This window comes from Leptonychotes weddellii, chromosome 3, assembly GCF_054177405.1.
Source record: "Leptonychotes weddellii isolate Sample4059 chromosome 3, ASM5417740v2, whole genome shotgun sequence".
In the NCBI taxonomy this organism is placed as follows: domain Eukaryota; kingdom Metazoa; phylum Chordata; class Mammalia; order Carnivora; family Phocidae; genus Leptonychotes; species Leptonychotes weddellii.
The window spans coordinates 32,663,826-32,687,293 of NC_138371.1; the positions used below are offsets into that span (position 1 = coordinate 32,663,826).

Sequence of the window (23,468 nt, forward strand, 5' to 3'; positions counted from 1 at the left end):
GTTGTGAGACTTGAATTGTCAACATTTTTCTCTTCTGAAATAACAACAGTTCACCTTTCAAAACTCTTCACCACAGAGCGACAATGATGATTGTTCTCCAGGAGAAGGACTTTTGAAACAAACAACTTCTTTCACATATTCGCACTTGCACACCCCACACAAACGCACACAGTTGCCTTTTTTTTTTTTAACGTTGCTTTTGAATGAGAGAGAGAAAGAGAGAGAGAGGAGAGAGAGACAGACTAGGAAACTCGAGCTTAGGTAACCAACGAACCCAATTACTAGGCTTTATTGATACTAAAAGGAAAAGTTCCCCTCGTAAAATTTCTCTGAGCTTATTAGTTATTTAAATCAGCCCCAGGGCTGGACGAGCGACGCCGCAGGCACCCACTGTCGGCTCCTGGAGGTGAGCAAACGGCGTCCGCGTCCTGACCCACCGCCTCTCGCCCGGCACTTGGCACCAGGGGCAAAGGCAGGCGCGGCGAGCTGAGGTGAGCCACTTGGCACGAGTGCCAGGCCTGGCACGCTTGGCGATAGCTCCGCGTGGCCGACGGGTATTAGAATTTAGAGGCGAACAGGTCACAGCCAATGATGAGGGTGTGGGTGAGCAGGCCAGGCGGACAATGGGCACCAGAACTCAGCGCGCTGGCGGAGCTGCTCCGCGGCGGGAACGGCTGGGCACCGGCCCCTGCGGCCCCGGCGAGAGCGCGTTTGCTCTCCCCGCTAGGCTGGCGTCCTGTGGGTTTGGTGGCGGCCGCCAGGCGTGACCGCTCAGGCCTCCAGGGCTCACTTCTGTTTTGTGTGGGGCTAGGAGTTTTGTAATTGGATAGGCACCAGGTGAATTTACACCTTTCTGGGTCGTTGTCCCTTTCAGGAGCTGACAGTCCCAAAATGTGTGTGTGTGTGCGCGTGTGAACTGTTGAATTTATTAAAAAGAAGCCCCAGCCTACCCACTGAAGTCCTCTGAGAACGACGTGGGGGCTCTCAAATCTGACGTAGCGCTGGGGCAGCTCAAGGTGATGCCTAGCTCAGCTGGGCTTGGCCGCGGGCCCCGAGGCAAGGCACGGCGGGGCCGGGAAGAACCGAGCCCCAGAACACCGCGGGCACAGACTACCCGGGAATTAACCCGGGGGTCAAGCCTTGACGGACTAAGAGAGTTTCCGTGGGGCTTCGTGAGACGGAGAGAACAGGAGAGTCACCAGCCCAGGAAACCCTCTAGATTCCTCGCCACTCCAGAAGGGTTTGGACCGCCAAATAGACCGACTCCCCGCTTCGTCCTCGGTCCCAGTAAGTGCTTGGCACCTTGGGTCCCGCAGAAGGCTTTCTCGCTCTCTCCCGCGCGGTTCTAGACCAGCGCGGGCCCAGGGTCGCTAAAGGCTCCCGGAGCTGCTGGAGCTTGGGCCGCCTCGGACCCGGCTTCCTGGGCCCGCTCGCCCCTGCTACGGGTGGGGGCGAATTTCAGCACGCAGGCTGCCCTGCCTGTAGTTTAGGGCACGGGTGGGGCGCCTGGAATTCCCAGGTATGCTTCTCATTACAAGGGGTTGGGACGCCGCCGAGGTTTTGCTTGCCGGGCGGGTTTTTGTGTAGGGTGGTCCGCTTGTGACCCGGGCCAGGGACCTGCCCATCCCCCGCCGCATCCTTAACCCGCCGACGTGAGGCGACGCGGAAGGGCGGGCTCCCGGACACAGCGGACTGAACCGGCGCCGCAGGTTTCGGTCGCAGCCCACGCGGTGGCGCTGTCGGGAGGGGCCGCCTTATCTCCGGTCTGCGGCCCGGGCGGTGACCCGGGCTCCGAGGCGACGGGGCCATAAGGATGAGTCGAGGTCGCGGGCTTCTTCGCCGCTACCTTGGGCCCCGGGATTAGAGATGGGACAGACCCGTCCTCCTTGCTCGGTGTTTCCGGACGGAAAACGCCGCGGGTCGGGAGCGGGACTCCGGGCTCAAACCCCGGCCTCCCCGGGGTGGGGGCTGGGAGGCAGCGACAGCTCCTTTGGCGTTTCGTTTTCTGTCCCCCATAGCCTTGTTACTGGTCGTTTAAAGTCGATTTCTATTTTAAAAAACTAGTCTAGCAGGGCATTCTCTGCCTGCGATGCTGCAGGAGATCCCGCTATTAAGCTCTAGACTCTGAAAAAGAGTGAAAGGATCCAAGAACCTGGGGGCGTTGTCATGTGTCGTTGGAGTTGTGCTCGGAGCAGGCCCTCCGCCTTCCTGGGCTTCCCAGCCCGCGGCCGCGGAGGAAGCACATGCACACCTTCAACCAAAGTCTCTCTTACCTTCAAATCATGTCCCTTCGCTTTCCTTACTCAGGGCAGACACTGCCCACTCCCGACGCCTTCTCCCATCACCTATATTTGGGACCCCAGTGCATAAAGCTCCCAGTCCTCGCCTGAGGCAGCTCCTGGGCCGACCTTCGAGTGTCCCCTCCCGCCCTCTGGGCGTCTGCACTGTCTGTTCCCCTGGTTTCAGACCCTCCGACTTCCTGGGCGCTCAGCTCACTAGCATAAACTAGTTGCCCACCACGCATCCCCAATCAGTCGTCTCCCTGGGACTCATCTCTTCTTCCTGGCCGCAGGGGCTCGTTCATTTGAGGATGGGAGCAGGACCTTCACCACCCCTACCTTAGGCGGCCTGACGGCTTCCTCACCGCTCCGCCCCCGCCCAGGCCCCAGAGCTGCTGGGGGAGCCAGGAGTAATTTATCTTTGCCTGGCGCGGGTTGGGATTTGTCCGGCTCTGATGCCAACGAGGAAGGCGTGCGGATAACGAAGTAAGTGTCCCCCTCCCCCTGCGCTCTGGTCAGTCCCCAGACGCCCCAGAGCAGTCTGGGAAAGGGCTCGAGCCCACCCTAGTTGATCTGCCTTCTAGGCGCGTGCCCTCGGGGCGTTCTGGCCCCGGGCCCCAGTCTCCTTGGCACAGGCAGTTTCCAATCCAAGCCTGGGGCAGTTATGAGTCCGTGAAAATGTTGGTCGCCTAATTCCCCCCGGACAGTCCGCGGCGGAAATTGGCTTCAGAACTGGTGTGGGCTTCATTTGAGAGAAACGATTCCCTCCCGCCCTCCTCTTGCCCCCAGCAGAGCAAGACCCGGGTGGGGGTGGGGGCGCGGAGAGGGGGAGAGGCAGGCCTGCGTGGGTTCCTAGGAGCCATAGAAGGCTTTCGACGCTGGCAATTCCCGTAGAGTTTTTCTTGTGTGTGCGAGAATGGAGGGAAAACGCGGCACAACTTTCCCGTGTTCTCTAAGAGGCAGCGCACCGCCGGAAGGGCCTCTTTGCCTGGGCGACCAGACTTGAAATCCAGGAAGCCTGGTGATGGATGCTGGGCCCTCAGAGGTGTGGGTGGCCGGGCTGAGGGCCGGCGTTCCACGCCCGGCACCCGGTACCCTACGCCCAGGCAGTCGGGCCTAGACCGTCCTGCGCGGTCATTGGGGAAGGAAGGTTGGCCACAGTCAAGAGCTAGCACAGTAGAAACGTCGGTGTCCAGAGAGAGAAATCAAGAAATGTTGCCATTTAAAAGTGCAGGCCATAAAAGGAGAAGAAAGGCCTGACAAGAGATAGAGAGAAAAGGGGAGAACATGAAAATAAGCAAACACATGCACATTTAAGCCCAGCGCATAAAGATCCGTTGATTTTTAAAATAACAAATCTCAGTGTGATTATGAAAGACAGGCGACCTTTGACTAAATGACATATGAAAAAAATTGGGTGTGGGGGAGGAGAGGGGGAATAGTCTTAGTAGATTCCCGACAGAAACGTCAGTGAGAAGCAAGTTGAGGGATAAAAATGTCCCCCAATGTGAACTTTATGCTTTGAGCACTGGAGCAAACTATCTGTACAAAAATGCGTTTTGGATCAAATTATTAAAAAAAAAAAAAAACACACACAAATGTAATTAAAACCAATTCTTTTCTTGAGTGTGATTTTGTTTAAAAAATGTTTGAAAATAAACCACTTGAGGAATATAAAACGAAACCAAACAAAACTTTTGAATCATAATTTATTTACTGTTTTAAAAACTAGAAAGTTTTAAGCAAAAGATAAAAATGCTATTTAAAATTTCTTATTGTCAAAATTAAACATGGTGAAAATAATTGCTTACTTCAGTTGAAATAAGGTCAATACAAAAATCGTGCAGTAAAAAGCTTATGTAATTTGAAACAGAAAAGGCCTTTATTAGGGACAAAACTCAAGGGGGAAAAAAAACCCACACCGGGCATATATCACAAAACTTACTAGAACTGTCCTTTTCTAAATCGAAAGAAATTTGTAAAATGTGTTAATAAACATAAATCTGCAAATATTCAAAATATATTTCTTGTAATAACTCATAGTTTCCGGTATTTTCTTTTATGTTAAACGCACCTTTATGTATTTTGAGTTCTTTTGACCAAAATGATAGTTTTGTTCACTATCAAAAACGGACAAGAAGAAACTCTACTAATGAGAAAATCAATTAATTTAAAAGGGTGCAGAGTCTGAAAGGAAAATAGCCACAATGTACATTTAATTGTACTTAGTTGTATACTTTATTTAAATCACCCTTCTCAGGGGTTTAATAATTTAGAATCAATAGTTCCCTTCAAAACATAATAAAATATTTACACTTTATAAAATATTAACCCATTAACAATACCGCTGTGTTGTTTTTATAAGAGTGTGACTGAAGTCCCATAATCATGCTGTTGACATAAGCATGTGAGGTTAGCGAAGTGATCCTTCGCAAAATGTAAATGAAGATCTTCAGACAGTGGTGTTTATAAAATAGCTCATTAATGACTTAAGATTGAATCGCTCCAACCATTCGCATCATCAGATATAATAATAGTGACGAATCAGACAGGAAAGATCCTGGCTAAACCATTTGCATTTTTTTTCCAGAAGTACTGAAGTCCTAATATCACCATTTCTTCTAAGTTCCTGGACACTGATCCGGAGGAGGATTCTGCAGTTCAACACCAAGGTAAGGAAAGAAACAGCATTATTATCGTTGTTAAGATATTTATAAGAATTGCGCCTCTCCCCATTTTGAAAACGGGCTCAAACTTTGACAGTGGTAGTTGCCTTTTGCAAAACCCCCTTCCCATTCCGACGTGAAAGTACAGGTTAAAAAAAAAAAAAGTTTGTTGATCAAACTTACAGTTTGTTTCTTTGCAGCCAAAAACCTTTTAGCTACCACCACGAGTTGGTTTACTTGAGCCACTTTGTTCTCACAGACTTCGAATTGTTGCATTTTCTCTAACCCGTTCGTTCAGGGAGGTAGGGGAGATGGGGTTTGGGCAATAAAAAAACAAGGAAAGGAAAATGCTGCCTAAAACTCCCAGGGTGGCTCCCCGAAGGTTTACTATCAAGCTTGCTTCCTTTCTCCGCTGGGCTCCGACCGCCTCCCGGGTCGCCACCGGCTGCTTTGGAACTTGGTGGGCGGCGCCTGGGTGCGGGGGTTCTCCGGGATCTGGGCGTTGAGACTTAGGCCGGGGCAGGTTTAGTTTCTGGGACCCTTTCTCTTCCAGAGGCTTCCTCGCCTCCCAGGCCTCTGCTTTTGAGGGGATGACTGCGCGCACGCCGCCCACCGGGTAGGTGCGGCGAGTAGACGGCGGCCTACCTCCGGGCACACTAGGCTGAGGCGGCTTCCCGCAGTCTGTGCACCGGCCCGAGATTTCCAGAGTTACCCCCGAAGCGCGTTTCCCAAAACCGAATTTAGTTTGGCCCTCTGGCGCCGCCGTACAGCCAATACTTCTTAAGGGGGACCGGCGGCTCAGGCAGCGAGATGGTGGGGAGTTCTCCGGGTCCAGGGGTTTAGGAAGGAGACACAAGGTGCGCGGTAGAGACTGGAGGTGCCGCCAGCAGAGGAGCTTCACCGGCCTCAAGGCGGGCTGGACGCGTCCTCATTTTCTCGCCACAGTTCGGGACCAAGAGTGTAAGCCGGCGCCCCAGGCGTCTTGCGGGGGCCGCGGCCCCTACCCACGTGCTTTTCTTTAAGGAGGTCCCGCGCCCAAGCCGGACCTTAGGGACAAAAGCGCGGCCGGAGCTCGGCCTGCTCCGCTAGTGCCTGCGCCACCTTAAATGAGCACCGCGGCTGGAGTCGGGCTGCGGGCGGCTGCGGCCGCGGGAGTCGGCAAAAGTTTGTGGCTCAGTTACACCATCGCGGGACCTGCTGTGGACGCCCCCGCGCGGCCTCCCCCGGGACGAGGAGACCAGGTCCTCACCGCACACTCTGCCCGTACTCGAAGCCTAGTGCCTGAGCCGCTTGGGGTCCCAGGAGTCCCAGACCCGCAGCTGGAGGACAGGCAGCCCCACCGCCCTCATTGCCTCCGCGTCACGGCCTCCAGGCGGCCCGGGCGGAGCTGCTTGAGATGTCGCCGGCGCTGCGAGCGCTCCAGGGACGTCATCCAGGGATGCCCCCCGCCCTGCGCCCCCCACGCAGCCCCCTCTCCTGTCCCACCCGCAGCCCGGCGGGTAGTGCTGGTACTCCTGCCACTCAGGACACCCGGGCTATTGTTCTGGACCCACGGCCGCGCCGGCTCTGAGGGAGAAGCGGCCTTCCCCGCGCGCGCTGCGGCGCGGCGGGCCCGGACGGCCGGCTCCGCGCGAAGGGGGAGCTCACAGGCATCGGGAAAAGTTGCTCGGAGGGGCGGAGGCGGTGGGTGGTGGGCGGAGGCGGTGGGTGGGGGAGGCGATAGCCCTCCTATCTCCAAAGTCGAAAGTACTCGGCGCAGTTAGCAGAACCGGGAGCCGAGGCAGCCGCGGTTGCCTACTGCGCGTCGGTCTGCGCCTCCGCGGGGAAACGAGGCAACCAGCGCCTGCCTCGTCGCCGCCGCCTCCGCGCCGGGACGAGTGCGCCTCGGGGCCGGGCGAGGCGGCCGCGCCCCGGACCCGCCACGAGGAGGAGGACCAGACCCGAACCTCAGCGCCCGCCTGCACCGGGGCGCACCCACCCGCCGGCCTCGGCCACCGCCTCGCGCGGCACTCGGTTCTCTACCATCGGTCCTCTGCCGCCCGACGCGCGCGGTCCTCGCCACACCGCTCTGCTACAGCCGACTCTCCCCTTCCTCCTCCACCCTCCTCCCTGCCTCCCACCCGCCCCTCGCCAGTCCCTCTGCCTCCTCCTCAGCCCCGCCGCTGTTTGGGTCGCCGGGCTCACAGCGATTGATTGATTGATGTTTAATTTCCTGCCAGGCGGGGCCCCCCTCCCCCCGCAACCTCCCCAGCCCTCTTCCCCGCCCCCCACTCTCCTCCTTCATTGCGGTGGACCAGTCTGGCTTGGGTTTAGATCTTCCCCCACCAACCCCCATCCCAAAATAACCCAGAGACTTCCCCTACCCCCACCCCAAATTATTATTTTGAAGGCGCTAGATCTGGGGACGGAAAGGGGGAGGGGGAGAAATCGGAAACCGAGGACAACCCAAAAGGACTCACTTTGCCTGATGACTCAACGCAACTAATAATCATCTCCCTCTCAGTGTATCTCTCTCTGCGGCTTGTCAGTGAGTCCGGCTCCGGCTGCTGGCGGCGGCGGCCGAGAGGGGAGAGGCTGGAGGTGACAGCTTGGGCGGCCGCCGCGTTTCCTCCCGCGCGCGGTCCCGGGTCCCTGTGCCTTCTCGGCTCTCGGTGACACCGGCCCTAAGGCTCCGGCCGCGCCTCCTCGCGAACTAGCAGACCTGCGAAGCTGCAGCACCGGCCCGCCTCCGCCTCCTCCCAGTCCTCAGCCCTTTCTCTCCAGAACGGGTCTCCTTCCCGAAGGTGTGAAAAGGCTTTTTCAGCCTCCTTCTCTCTTTTCCCCTCCTCCGCCGTCTCCTCCCCCGCTCGCTCGGGTGCCCCTTTGGAGGAACCCTCCTTTCCCTCTCCTCCTCCTCCCCCTACCCCCCCCCCATCATCATCATCATAACAACCATCTCTGCACTAGAAGACACCCTGACCCAGGACCTTAAACGTTAGGACCTGGGAAAGAGGAAAAGGGGAAGGAGTAAAGAGGAAAGAAGCCTAGGAGAACACTGCAAGGCAAAGCACCAGAAACTTTCCACCCTGGATTCTCTACTTTTGCTCCATGGACAGAGCCTCAGCCAGCCAAGTTACAGACAGACCGTGAGCAGTAAGTACTCAAGGCGAGGACTCCCACTCCAAGCTCGGGAGTTCGGGGAAGCCCCGGGTCCGGCTAAGTTCCCTCCCGGCAGCTCTCGCTCTCTTGGACAGCGCTGCCGAGGGAGTGCGGGCGGAATGTTCGCCCGCAGCCCTCCCGCTCGGTCTGCGCATCTCTCGCATCTCTCCTCTCACCTCCCCTCTGCCACCCCCACCTTGTCTCCTTGACACGCGGCTTCTCCCACGGCGAGAGCGCCCGCGAGGATTCCTAGCGCACTTTGCTGTGCCGGGTTCCTGCTTCTCGGGGATGTCAGTGACAATGTGAGTGCCGTTTCATCAGGTGTTTCCTCCTCTTCCGCCGCCCCCCAGATATCCAGGGCTGCCGAGACCTGTGGGTTCCTTGAGGAACGCGCTGCCAGCCAAGAGACCCAGAGGAAAACTTTTTGGAAAAATTTTTAAATTGGGGTTGATGAAGTCTGCTCCTTAACCTAATAATTTAAGTGCTTTTTGCTTTTGTGTTTTATGAAGAGCTTTTAAAAAATCACTTAGGATCGGAAGAACATAAGAACGTTCCAAAATAATAACGATTGTAGCCCCCGCCATTGTGATGAAGGTTATTCTGGAGAGTGTTCTGATGAATACCTCTAAATGTTTTTGGATGCTCATGAGTTGGTTTTGTGCAAAGTGTGTTTGTGTCTTAAGACTTGCTGGGTAAAGGTAAAAAGCGGGGATTCAAGGAGTCCGTATGCCAGGCCTTTGGCTCCTGCCCCGCCATTCACAGCACATTCATCATGTGGTTAATTCGGTTTCTTATGGACTTGTGTACATCCCCACCCCCTCTTCGAGTGGGTGAGATGGCTTTTTATGACGTTCACTTCTTCCGCAACCCTGACCCCCACACGGCGAGGCTGTCTCATCCGAGAACGGCTTATGCCAACCCTGCCCCAATGAATGGGCCACTTCTGGGCGCCCCTGGGCGCTGGCCTGGTGATCGTCACCGAGAGCTAACTCCTGGAGAGCGACCGGGCAGTGTCGCCGCACCTCGAGCTTCCTTTGGGCCGCCCAGTGTAAGGTGTGGACCCGCTTCCCGGCTCGGGCCCCTCAGGCAGCGTGGGAGGAAGTTTGTGTGGCTGTGGTGCAGCGCTCTGCCACTGGCCTGAACGTCTATCACGTGTGTGAGCGGTTTTCCCTCTTTTTTTTCCCTCCCCCTTCCCTCCCCCCCCGCCCCCTCCCTAGGTCCCTGCGCGTTTTATTGCGACCTGCCGGTGGGAACTTTGTCTCCGAGTCGGAGCAGCATGGAGCGGCGGAGCGAGAGCCCGTGTCTGCGGGACAGCCCCGACCGGCGGAGCGGCAGCCCCGACGTCAAGGGGCCTCCCCCGGTGAAGGTGGCCCGGCTGGAGCAGAACGGCAGCCCCATGGGAGCCCGCGGGAGGCCCAACGGCGCCGTGGCCAAGGCCGTGGGAGGTAACAGCCCGGAGCGGGGAGGCGCGCGCAGCCCCGCGGCCCCGCGGTAATGGCCCGGGTGTCAGGGTTCAGGTTGATTAGGCGCTGTCGCGGTGTAGGATTACAGGAAGTGAATTCCAGGTTGCCAAATAATGCCCCCGTCGCCTCTCATCTGCAACTGGTAGCTTCATCTAGAGTTAAAACAAGAAAGTGGTTTACCCAGAGGGTGGCATTTTTTGGGCACTTTGCCACTGTGTGCTGAGGTGTTGGCAGGTTTATGTCACAGCCAGCTAACTGTTTCTAGATTTTCCTAGAGAGCTTTTTAGTGATTTAACTCTTGTGCTTTGCCTCAGAGTATCTGTTGTAGAGATGAAGTTTAGGTGCGATCGCTTTTGTGTACTAGTTTTTAATGCTCAGGAGCAAGAGTGTTGGTGTTACTTTGTAGGTAGGACAGTGCTTCGAGATAAATTAGTAACAACTGGGAATATTTCCTGCCACATTTCAAGTAGGAAATAAAGAATCATTATGAATCTGTCAGGCCCTTAGAGGCTTTAAGGTCACCGTTTCTATAAAGTCATATGCATTTGTAACTTTGTTATGAATCGTAGCACAACAGGTAAAAATAGCAAAGTAGTCTTAATGGCTACATGCTGTTTACCTTTCCAAGAATTTAATACTATTTAAAGAAAAGCTTTTGTAGATTTTACTACTTAAACACCACTTTCTTTTAAAGTGATTAGGAAAAAAATTTAGAAAATAAAGATACATAAGAAATGTAAACATTATTAAAATATTTTGAGGCTTATGCCATTTGCTTAGTTGTTTTCTGCATATAAAATGCACAATTCAACCTGGCATGCAGTTTTTTTGTGTTTGAGATCAATCATTAGTTTAAATCTTTTTTTGCTTCTAGAGGTTTTTTTCCCCTAATATTTTCAGCAGTAGCTTATTTAATATAATTCTTTATATTAGCCTGCCTGAAATGATGCAAAACCGTGGCAAAACTTAATGATAAGCTCCAATCCCATGTTCTAAATAGCCATAGTATGTATTTCAAAGTAAAGACTTAAGTCTAAATGTCCATGCCTTTTTAAAGAGTTAAAACGGACATTTTATAAAATAACACGTTTCTATTTTTACTTGGTTTGCTATTATTTCTTCATGGTAGACATTCAGAATGGTTTGCCTTAGTTCCTTATATTAATCATCTCCCTTGAGAAGCACTCATTCTCACCATTTCTAAAGCTTTAAAGAATTATTTGGCTATACATTATGGCTTACGTGCCTTTTACGGACTTCAAGATATACTTTAATGAAGCAAAAGAAAACTTGATAGTTCTGCGACCCACTTTTTAAAAGTGGTGTTTATGTGTTATCTTGAGACTAGAACAATAACTTCAGACTTCTTGTAACATCTTTAGTGTATGCATATAAGAAAGAAAAATATATAGCAAATATGATAAAAGCAAGTGTAAGATGATATAAGTGCTGATACTATTTGATTGAAAAACTGGGAAATCCCTTGGAGGAGATGTGTTCTCGAAGTGGCCTTATGCACATAGAAAAAAACTTGGACTTGAAATTTTGGTTTCTTTCTGAAGACCTACTAAAAAATTCACTAAATTGAAAGAAGTCTATCTAAACATTTTAGAACGTAATTGTTACCAATGTGATTCCTTAAAATAAGGTGTTGTTTTTTTTTTCCTATAGCATATTAATTTCATTGACCAGGGATACCTTTTGTATAAAATAGTGGTTACGTTTCTTATTTTCTGAGATTATGATTTACACTTGACCACTTATTATAAATTTGATATAAAGCAAAATTAAGTCTTCAGGAGGAATAATGGATTTGTTTCAACAAGCTGCTTTAGTCATTTTTCTGAGCTTTAATTTAGTAATATCAAAGGTCTTATTAGTTGCTTTCCAAACTGAAAATAGATGTCATTAGTTTGTCTCAATAAATACTACGTATAATAATAGTAAAGTGGTTAAAAGAGTTCACATATGGTGGGCTTTTTTAAAGAAAGATTTTGTGGGGCGCCTGGGTGGCTCAGTCGTTAAGTGTCTGCCTTCGGCTCAGGTCATGATCCCAGGGTCCTGGGATCGAGCCCCGCATCGGGCTCCCTGCTCAGCGGGAAGCCTGCTTCTCTCCCACTTATCCTGCTTGTGTTCTCTCTCTGGCTGTCTCTCTCTGTCAAATAAATAAATAAAATCTTTAAAAAAAAAAATAAAGATTTTGTTCTACATAGCATAATAGATTATTTGGAAAGATTTTAATTTAGAAAACTTTAAAATATAACAACTTAGAACATAAAATTTTGACAGTGTAAAGTTTTCCATTGAATGTTAATATTAGTTTTGGGGTTTAAGTTTGTATAGTTTCCTACTGTACATTGAGATGGTAATAATTTCATTTCTTTGTAACTTTTAATCATGTGTATAGATTGGAGAAAAGCAAAGCCTTTTAAAAAGTACACATTTTAAATTTTAAAAGAATGTTTAAAATACATATCTAGTTAGCAGTTCTTTGTAATTGAAAGGTTTTTTGGAACATAGAGTAAATATAAAATAGATTATATTTCTCTTACCCTACCTTCCTTTGTTTAAGTTTTCTTTATGAAGCAATATAGTAAGCTAGACAACTACAAAATACTTATAACTATCACTTATTGCCATTTTCATATATGTTGTAATCTTGCCAATGTTGTAAAGATGGTTATAATAATTAATGTTTTAAAAATAGAGCTCAAAATTTGGGAGGATGTATTTGTTAATCTTTAGTGATTCTCTTTCTTAAAAGCTTTGCCCCTAAAAATAGGAGAGATCATTAAGTTAATTGGTTGCCCAATTAACATGGCAGTTTATCTTACTATTTTTGATAAACAGTGAGGTGAATAAATGTTTCTGAATGCATTGGTTGCAATAGTGAATTCTGTTGCCACGATTCCACATTTTTAGAGAGAGACAGTTTGGTATGTTTTTTGATGAGAACGTGTTTGTTAAAAAAAAGAGAAATTATTTTAGTGTCTGGATTTAACTAGTTGAGGTGGTAGATACACTATCACAGTCTTCAAGGTTGCGTTTTAATAGGGGACTTAAAAGTTAGTGTGTTGTTTACAATGTGGTTAGCTTTAGAAGACTATTAGAAAGTAGATCAGTTTTGCTTTGTCTTTACAACACTTTCTAGGATGTTTTTGTTCTTATCTAAGTAGTGTGTTTTAAAGCATGTATATAATAAAATAAGTGCTCAGATGTGTATGACAGTCAGCTTTTATAGAAGGTCCCCAGGAAAAAAAAAAAAGGCTAATATCTCTTTAAAAAACATATGAAGCCTGGGAGAGAGTTTAGAGCAAGCAAGAGCACCGTGGTGTTGACAGCTTTATATCCCTGCTGGGTAACATTCACTTACTAGAATTGGCGTCCCCTCTCAGCTAGTAATTCACTCCATAAGGATTTTGAAAAAGGATGATTAATGGTGGGGAAATTTATATTTGTGAAATTGTTGATTAAAACTTACAGATCTATTTGAAGATTTAGAAAAAGAGAAGATTATTAAGGATGACGAAAATAAGAATCAGATGATCCTTTTTGCCACCATTAACATAAGTACCTAAAATGTTCTGCTGTGTGTAATGCTTCAGCCACGAAACGTACAGCATAAAATGAAAGTGATGCCAATCAAGTTTCCAGAGGAAGCAAGGCGTTCTGCTTTCCTCCTGGACTGCTGAAAGGCGCTGGCCAGTTGTGCTTTAATAGCAATAAATTATTGTGCTTCATTCATTGTTAACACAAGCATTTTCATTTTTAAATGTTTGGCTTAAAGAAGAACTTTCAGACAGCTTTATTTAAACTGAATGAACAGCGCTTGAGTATACCAGATGGTGTATTTGCTGATAGGAGGCATTAAACATCAGAAATCTTTTTGATATTTTTCATTTTTCTATGAATTTTGATAATTTTTTGGTGTTAAATGTTCTAGATTTTAGGGGAAATGAACACTGGGAATATCTTTTAAGGATATTTGCTGTTTTTGAAAAAAGTTTGCTTTCTTTTTGAAAAAGAATTTTTTAAAATAATGATTTAATTTTGTTGAGAAATTGCTTGTTAAAGTTACCTTATAAACTAGTTGACCCAAAGTCGGCCTATTCTTCTTGCTAATAGGCAGCCCTTTGAAGAACATAACTGTCTTGTTACAAGGGGGAAAAAATCATTATGCAATACACACTGATGTATTCAAATAGGGAAGCAAATGTGATCACGATTGTTGGGCAGGGCCTCATTTAGAGCTGAACATTGTCTACAACAACAGTTAGTTTAATTGTCTACATGTGGAACATTTCCTTTTAGATTAAAAGAAATGCAGTTCAGGTCAGGTGCAGTCACCATATTAGCAGTTGTAGGGAGACATTTTACTTTTTGAAAGGAGTGCAGATATGAAAGAATATAGATATTGACATATTAAAATGTATAAAATACTTGGAAATTTAGAAACATATTGTCAACCTGGGTAAAATGTCAAAAACTCATTAAATTCATTTTAGCCAAGGATGAACCCCATTATGCTTGTAGGGAGGCTTCAATGTTATTATTTCAAAAGAGAAAAGATTGTATTTCTCTTTTACATTCTACTTTTTTTTTTTAAGGGTTGAAGATCTTTTAAATAGAATGAACTTAGGCTTTGGGGTCATCCAACAATCTAGCATGTCCTCTGTAGTTTTGCTGAGGTAGAAAAATAGCCCTTCTCTAAAGTGTTTTTAGTCCTTGGCCTGTTATTAAAATAAAGATATACTTGGTTAAAAAAATATATGCAATGGAACATACACATTAAACAGAACATAGGGTATCCGCCCCTCAAAGTCCTGAGCATAATTTGATGTTTGAAGTAATTTTGGAAGCCTTGTGTTCCATCAACAGAAACCCACTGACCATTATATATTCAAGATCATCTGCAATGAAATGTGTGTGTATGTGTATGTGTGTTGGAACTACATAGATGTCCCTTAAGGCATCTATTTTTTAACCCCTGTAGAAAATAAGCAATATAATCCTTTCCCAGGGGGTTGTGACTAGTAGAATCACTCTGTAAATCTTAGATATCTTGTATATATATTATTATATTTATGTATATATAAACAGACTTATTGTCATTTATTAAAGATCTAGGAATATGAATTTGAATTATTTTAAGAATGTGGAAATCAGTTTTATTCCAGGCAAGACAGGGTAATTATTTGGTATATCTGGCAAGGTATAGCTGGTAAGCGATCAAGTTTGATGGCTCTACTTTAATAGTTTAAAACCTTTATTTTTCTTTTTTAAAAAGAGAATTCAGTGTAGAGACTCTATATGCATATATAAAAAAGACATTAACAGGGCTAGATGAATTCCAAATTGTATTATTTTTTTAGGTCTTTTTAGAGTATTTAGGTTTCTGTTGAGATAAAAATGACCCATTTCATCACCATTAAAAAAGTTTCTTATAACTAATAATCTCACATTAGGTGCATAAAATATGTTCATAATTTGTCTTATTTCAGAAAGCCAAACTTTATCCTACATAGCATGTAAATTAACAAAAGGTCCTTTATATTCTTTTATCTAATAAGTAGGCTTTTTAAAAAAAAAAACTTACGTAACTAATGTGTGGTAACAGTACTTTTTGCTATCATCCTTATATGAATGCTGAGGTACAATGGCATTTTGGAACATATTTAAAGATGGAGCATTTGACAAAAGTTGTATGTGTAACAGTTTGTCAGTGAAAAGTGACAAGTGGTAAATGACAAATGAAATGTTGGCATCATCACTCTTTATTTTGATAAAAATGTCTCAATTTGCAGTGATATAATACTGTTTCATATTATTTCATGAGTTGTGTGAGATGCATAAGGGGAATTTAGATTTTGTGAACGGAAAATTAGCAGCCCAAACTCTTTTCAGAAGCTTTGGCAGCATGGTCCCTGTTCCCTCCCCCCCCTCCCCCCCCAAGAATAAGAACAGCAGTGAAATATTGGATCTAACCCATACATTTTAACTCATTATTTTGAAAGAAAGAAAGAAAGGAAGGAAAGAAAGAAGTGAAAACGGTTTCAAGTAGAAGACCTTTATGTTTAGCTCGAAAAATGAAGAGAGTTTGCCTTTTAGCTTCCATTCTTTTCTTTATAGTGATTTTAAAATGAGTGATTTCCCTCTGCTGACTTTGATTATATGGGGCCTTTCTCACTTCCAATCACCACTGCTCTCTAGCATTAATTTAGGGTGCCAGTAAAGAGAGTTGTGAATTCCTTTTATTTTAAAGTGCAATAGAGGGTTGAAAACGTCTATGTGTTAAAAATGGATTTTTATATACAAAGGATTCATCATCCTCCTACTTACGGGTAAAGTGATAGATATTTCAGAGTCCAAGTAGACGGCCCTGAGTGGAATTGAGGTATGAGTTAAAACAAAAACCAGTTGAGTACTTACAGATTTCCAAAAAAGCACAGACGTAGCCTCTATAGTGTGTTCTTTTCCATTTTCTGAAGTCACATTGGTTCCCTTATTGTCAGTGATCAGCCAAACATTTATTTTCTTCTTTTACATGAAACAAGCCCTACAAGCACCTCATGCTACACAGCATTTATGTAAAAATGTTCCATGCAGGAGTTTTCAAAAGCATGGAACTCTATCTATGTAATTTTTTTTTGTTGTTTTCAATTAGCAGAATTGTTTTGCTGCTTAATAGCAAGTGCTTTTAAAATTGTGGCAAAATCAGTATAATGAAGTGAAAGGCTACATCAGAAATGGTCTTCTACAACTTGTATCTTTTCTTCCCATTTGCAAAGTTTTACTTATTACAGATTTTTTAAGAACTAGGTAAAAAGGACCTAATATGGAATAAATGTGCTTTAGATATATAATTATGGCAATGGGGTTTATGGGATGTATTTTTTCCATTTTTCATTGATGTGTGTACCTTTAAAACTTTAAAAATAAACTAGTGACTATTATAGTTACTAGTTTGGCAAATGCTTAAAATGAAGAAAAGACTATTAATAGAAATTTTAAGAATTTGAACCTTGCAATAAAGTTATCAGCAAATTATGGCAGCTGTATTGTAGTAGTAAGAATGTTCTTTATTTGTGGTTATGACACATTAGGACAGTAAAACTCTGGGGGGAGTAGATTTGCATTTTAGTTGCTCACGATAGAAGGCAAATTTGGATCTTTCCTTAACTAGTTGTCTTATCATTGGAATGGAGTTCTGTCTTAGCACAGTGGGTTATTAAATGATAGCATTTAACATAACAACAGAGATTAAAAAGTTCAGGGGAAACACTGCAAGCTACCACTTATAAAAAAAGTATGCATTTCACACCACAGTAACTGTTTGGTGCCCGCTGATGGTTGCACAGTTACTGAAATGTGCCCAGCAGCTCAATGACTTTATTTGTTGAAGACTTGCACAGATATGGAAAAGAAATTAATAGAGACTCTAGTTAGAGCAAATGTTTTCCAAAGCACTAAGATCTGACAGAGGTGATTTGCATTTTTCATAGAAACAATTTTAATTTCATCCTGTTCAGCAGAGATATCTTTTTCTTTCTTTAAAACAATTTTTTTTACTTGTTTTTTTATTTGGCTGGAAAGCAAGTTATCAGTTCTTTTATAACTGAATATGATTGATTTTCAAATTTCTTGATTATTCCCTATATTAAAATTGCATATTTTTATTTCATTTGTTCCAGTTCTTTATATGGATAAGGACAGGCAAAATTGATAGCTTATTAGGAAAAAGCACTCATATCAAAACTCTTTAAAATGGCAGTGTTTTCAAAACATTATATTTTTTTGGTTAACAGAACAAGAACTTTCTTTTATCATAATCCAAAGATGCTAACAGAGCAGCATGATAAATGTCTCTTTAAGTGTCGTAGTAAAAGAAAATGACTTGCCTTCTGAGGCAGTGGAGAGTTTATGTTGTTTTGGACCTATTTCCCAAGCAGTGATCGAAAACAGATTACAATAACAATTATACAGTCAGAAGATGCAATATCCATTTCTGCTTTAATTGAGTGAAAGAATAATAAAAACATCATTACGAAAAATGAGGTGGACCTGTCACACGATGTACAAATTTTTAGTCTTGGAGAGGATGCAGAATAACTGAAATGCTTTTCACTTACTTTGTTGCACTTATTAGCTAAAATCAGTTCTGGGAGAGACCATTTGGTTCTTGATCCTCCCTGGGAAGTTGGGAGAGGAGCCCCTGGGAGGTGGTTGCTCAGGAGACAATTAAAAGTGCTCATTGATTTTTGTCTTCGTATGATGTTTGAGAAAGGAAATCAAATTTTCTTAATTCTACCTGAGGTATAACTACCTCTTTTTTTTTTTTTTTTTTTTTTAACCTGTGTAAATGGAAGACAAAAGTAGTGAATATTTCTCTTACTACAAACTCTCCCTAGTAAAGGTTTGGTGTGATCCCTGGGCCTGCTGTTCTTTCTCCTCTGGAAGTTATAACCAGGCTGAAGGGGAGAGAGAGAGTTGAAGGTGTATCATGAGTGTCCTTATTTCTCCTCAGAACACATGGGGTTGGGGGGACGCTGAGTTTCCGCGTGTGCACATCACTGACATTCACTCAGGTCACAGAGACTGTCAGTTGAGATGCATAGGCTCTGGCCTCCATTGGAAGCCATTGGAGCCATTATTAAATCCATAATCCTTCGCATTGCTGAGCCTCCAGGCCTCATTCCCCAGAGTGGAGCTTTCAGCAACTAGGAGTGAGCTGGCCGGCAGCAGCCAAAATCAGTGTCTAGTTTTCTTTCACTCTGAGCTATATTTCTTACTCTATTCATAGAAACTGTGAGCTCCTGGCAACTTTGATGATGACAATGGAGTTAGCTAGACAGTGGAGTTAACCCCTGCTCATTGTGGGTATACTAAAGCCACAAATAATGTTGGCCATCAGAACATTTGGAGCCCAAAGTTGGACTCCGTTGACAGAGTTAGAGGAGAGTATCTCTTTGATCTGTAGCTAAGAATTTTCTTGGGTTCAATATTTAAAAATCTTTCTGAGGATGGTAAAGTGAAAGGAATAAGATAGGCAGTAAACCCTTACTGGCCGAGGTCTCATAATCCCAGAACTGTCCCAAGCATAATCCTCTTTGGAGTGGAATTTATATCAAACAGCTCAAAAGGCTTTTTTTTTTTTAATCAGTTCAGAGAGTCTACTTAATAGCACCTTCATTAAAATACTTTTGTCAGAAAAGGGTTTTTCAGTTTAACATTTACATAACCTAACAGCGGTGATGAATGCCACGAGCTTTAAGGGTCTATTAGTGGTTCCGTTTTTTCTGGACTTTATAATTTAAACCTAAACATTAATTCTGGGTGGAACTTGGCATAATGTCTTTTTGCCTTGGAGGGAATTTTTGTTGTACAATTAAAAAAAGTTGTTGTTTTTTTTTTTTTTCGTACAGTCACCTTCTCCATGTCTCCCCTTCCCCAAGTAAATAGCAGTTAAATAGTCAAGGTCTTAAAAGGGCTTATTTAAATTAAGAAAAAAAAAGGATTGATTATTTTAGGTAAATTTAACAGTTTTCCATTAGTTCACATTGTAAACTAGTGCTTTTAATATTAACAAGACCTGTGAGGCTGATAATGCAATGAAAATATTTTTCTTCTCTCTCTCATGTATGAAACTCTTGGTAAAATTTTAAAGAAAATCAAATTTGATGACCCATGAGACTTACAAATCAGTGTCTTACCTTGTTTATAGAAGGTGAGAGACAAAAAATTCTTTATTTTATGTCACCTGAAATTATAACCTTGACCAGAGGGAAAGAAGTTGGAATCTCACTTTTAAATAATAAAGTGACAGAATATCCCAGTAGTAAGTATTTTGGAAAATTAAAAATGATCTTTTGTGTATGTTAATACTATGTTGGAGTTGAAATATTATATAGGGATCTGATTACAAGATAACTGTGAAATTAAAAACAAGTGAGGAAACCAGCCCTGCAATGACGGACTGTCATCCTCTGAAAACCAGAAGGCATTCCCAACGCTAGTGAAGATGCATGCCGGGAGAAGAGTGCTCGTGGAGTTGAGTGGGGCTAAGCCAGGGTACTCCTGAAGCTTTGTGCGGCGTTCAGCTTCTGAGGCTCCGTTCAGACAAGATTTTTTTTTTTTTATCTGAGAGAGAGAATGGGAGACAGAGAGCATGAGAGGGGGAGGATCAGAGGGAGAAGCAGACTCCCTGCCGAGCAGGGAGCCCGATGTGGGACTCGATCCCAGGACTCCAGGATCATGACCTGAGCCGAAGGCAGTCGCTTAACCAACTGAGCCACCCAGGCGCCCCCAGACAAGATTTTGTGCCATAGATGTGGCAGGTGTAGTATTAGAAGACTAACACCCTTTATTATTGAGGGGGTATAAGAGGAACACTATTCTCTGAAAGTAAATTAAACACATTTAAGACCCAAGTAAAGGTACTTTACAAGAGTAACTTGTAAGGTGATCCTGATTTTTTTTTTTTTCCTTCTCAAATGAATCTTCAGGTAACACTCAGCAAAACTCACTCTATTTACAGTCCTGTTCATATAGTAAGTTTGAGCCTTAAGCACATTTTTATAGCCAACTTATAAACCCCCCAAAACTAGAGCTTACCATTGAAGGCCTGCCAATGCTGTCACAAATGGCCATTAGTTCCCAGGAGACTTTGAGGCGAATAAGAGCCATATGAAAATGCCGTGACTTCGGTAAGAACCATCTTGTTGCATTTGTATTTTTTTGCCACCATGGTAAAACCTTGGGCGGGGGGAGGCGACCTGCGTGTTCAGGATTGATACTGCAAGCTCTCCCATGGAAATGTATAGAATTCCAATTAGCACAGGGTCAGAGTATAAATGTACCTCTTTTCACACTGTTCCAAGTGGTTAGTGGAAAACAAGCTGCAAAGTAATTCCCTTGGCCCCCCAATAAAAAGATTTATAGCAAAATAATTCTCAGCCCCATAATGGGACTGTTGTCGGTTTGTGTTTGATATTTATAAAACTGAAATACAGTCCATGTACCCAAACTAAACATTTATTGTAAACAAGTTAACTGCCAAGAGCTTATATTCTGTCAAACATAATTATATTGAAGATTGATGTATAGCTTGAAAGCAGGTTTGAGGGAGACAGTTCTCTTTACCCAAGGAAAGCCTCTGAGGTGCAGCTCTCTTCTCCCTTTGATATAACTCACGAAGTCGTCTTTCTTGCCGCCAGCCTCTCAGATATACAATAAACACAGGCTCGCTCTTTGAAAACATATCACTTTGTCGATCCTACTTCTGTTAACAAAATAAAGAGATGCATTTATGTTCATGAAAACTGTGAGGTATAGTTTCTTTCATCGTCTTTATGTAGATGCAGGCAGCAATGGTGCGAAGAGGAAGGGGCCACTCTCACCACGATGGGCAAGGCACCGTGGCCACACTGGAACTCACCCACACATCTAAACCTCAGTTCACCCCAAAAGGAACCCCTTTCTCCTTGAATGCGGAGTTTGAAAAAGAGTCTTAGGCTTGTCTTTTCTGTTATTTTGTGTTGAGCTTGTGAGATTAGATCTGTTTTGAAACTGGCCCTTTGGGGGTGAAACTACATCAATATGCTTGATTTTGTGGCTCAGAAGTTAGAGAGTTAAAGAAATTAGGAATCCAGGGAATCTAGAAGTGGAATCTTTGAGATTGAGATGTTTCATATCTGGGATCATCCCAGATTTAAAAAGGTGCAGTATTCTTCCAGGGCCTTTTGCTTTAATGAAGATAGAAACTTGTATTATCTTTCCAATTAAGATTTATCCTTCTTTTTCATCCTTCTTTTTTTTTTCCCCCGGGAGACAAATAAATTTCTTTAGGCTTTTCAAAGATAGTTAAAAGCGGGATGACATTCCTCCTATGGCTGGATAGTATCCTTTGGATAACATTAAGGATGAAAATAAGATTTTCAGTGGATTTATATGCTGTAGCTTAAGTGATCTCTTTAGGTTTTTTAAATATTAAATTTAATATTCTTTTAGAAATTATATACATTACAAAGGGGATGTATCAGAATCATAAAGTGAAAATACGAGTTTTCTCTGTTCTCTTTTTCTTGTTTAAGTAATTGCTGTAAATTGCACAGGTACGTATATACTTAAAATATCTTTTCTGGGAAGTATTCCATCAGTGGGGACCTGAGTTTCCCCAGTCTGTAGGCTGGGTTTTATTAACTTCATCTCAGTCACAATAATAATATCCTATGTATTGCAATTGAGAGATCTCGGTGTACCCTTAGGGAACTGCAGAATACACACTATGATTTTGACTTTCTTGCTCTCTCCTTGTTCTTTTCTTTCTCTTCTAGTGTCAGCCCTTTCAAGGGCTTGCTTGCTCTTACCTATCAGTGGAGTCATTTGTTGGGTACAAGAATGAGAGTGGCTTGTAGTCGTGATGGCTGCTTGTCTAAGCTTGGCTTTGTGAAATCTGCATTCACTTAACAGTGATGACTTTTACACATCTATTAGACATCCCTGCATGTTTTGCTGTTTTGAGAGTAGGATTTCCTTTTGTAAGGAGAAAGCCTTTTATTTTTTACTCTAAAAACTTCACCTTTTCAGGTTTTTATTTGATAAAAATCTCTCCACTCTAGTATGATTTCCTTTGGGGCTTTGCACCAGTGTTTGATCTCAATTTTTAATAATTTTGGTGAGTTAAACTCCCCAAAGAAAACATGCTTGTGCTATGAAATATTCCCACTAGAAATCTGGGTAGTCTTGTCTTATTGAGAGCCGAGTGCTTGATTCCTTTATTAATTTCTTGCTAGTGAACCTCAGTACAGTTAACCTTTCCTTAACACTACACTGGAGAAATCAATCAAGGATTTTTTATTTTAATTGTTAAATTAGACAGAATAACATTTAGGCAAATCTCAAAACTGGATATGATAAAGCAAATGTTAATATAAAGACAATTTTTATTGACTCTTTTTCTGACTTTTGGGACTGTAAGTTGCAAATAGCTTTTCCAGAGAGGATAATGAGAATGAGGGGAGCGGCACATACATCTCCACTTAAATACAATCTGAAAAATTATCTCTCAGAGACCTCTAAAATAAAATTTTACATAATGAAGGACAGAAATCTTAGCATTAATGAATTATGGTATAGTTATTTTAACAAGCCATTGAGTCTCAAGACTTTCTATATGCATTTATAACCCACTGTGAAAAGAACCTCAAACATTTAGTTTTGAACTAAGGGATACTTCATGTTTGAACTCCTCTGTGATAATCGAACTTACATATTCTACTTTTTTCTTAAAAAATTTTTTTTTTTTTTTTTTTAAATTTCAGGGTCAGTGAACATTTTTGTCTGTCTGATTTAGAAAAGATGTTGCAGTCTTCCAGCGCAGGTACTATAGGACTGCAGACCCGACCCCCAGGGTTCTAGGATGTATACGGTCACAGTGCACAGTACTGCTAGCCACTTGAGTCTTAACACCAACAGACTGCAATGCCTTCCTGGTGATAAACCAACAATTTCTGTCCACAGTGGTCGCACGCAGCCCTGTGGTCTGGCGGACGTTCCCCGGAGAGCATGGAGCAAGCCCCCAAGTCCACTTGTGTGGATTGTTTCTTAGAAAGCTCTTCTTCTATGCTGATGCTGAATGCAATGCAGTGGGCTACGGTGATGTGACAAGTTCAGCTGGGAAGTAATGGCAAAAAGCCAGAGCTGACATCGCCTCTTAATGGTGGTTCTGAATGTCTAGCTAGAATTAGCATTTTGTTAAACTGCACCAACATTTATTTTGGACTTGCTGTAAGTCAGGCTCAGGGCTGGAGCGGGGAGTGAGGGAGTGAGGAAGACTTACCTAAGTCCAGCCCATGTTGGAGAAGGAAAAGGCAGGCCTCTCATTCACTCTCACTGGACATTCCTGACATCAGGGAATTTAGTTC

General features: G+C 44.1%; 1 protein-coding gene across 2 annotated transcripts in view; it reads left to right on the forward strand.

Moving 5' to 3' along the window:
* The first annotated feature begins 411 nt into the window (after positions 1-411).
* SATB2 (SATB homeobox 2) overlaps positions 412-23,468 on the forward strand; it is a 193,675-nt gene continuing 170,618 nt past the window's right edge. Inside the window, exons 1-3 of one of the 2 annotated variants that reach the window (XM_081813908.1) lie at positions 412-491; positions 4,870-4,951; positions 9,301-9,528. In XM_081813908.1, coding sequence (XP_081670034.1) covers positions 9,360-9,528 — 169 coding nt within the window. In that variant the 5' untranslated portion in view covers positions 412-491; positions 4,870-4,951; positions 9,301-9,359. Of the gene's footprint in view, positions 492-4,869; positions 4,952-6,765; positions 8,078-9,300; positions 9,529-23,468 lie in introns of those variants that run through there. The other variant, XM_081813907.1, reaches the window with a different exon arrangement.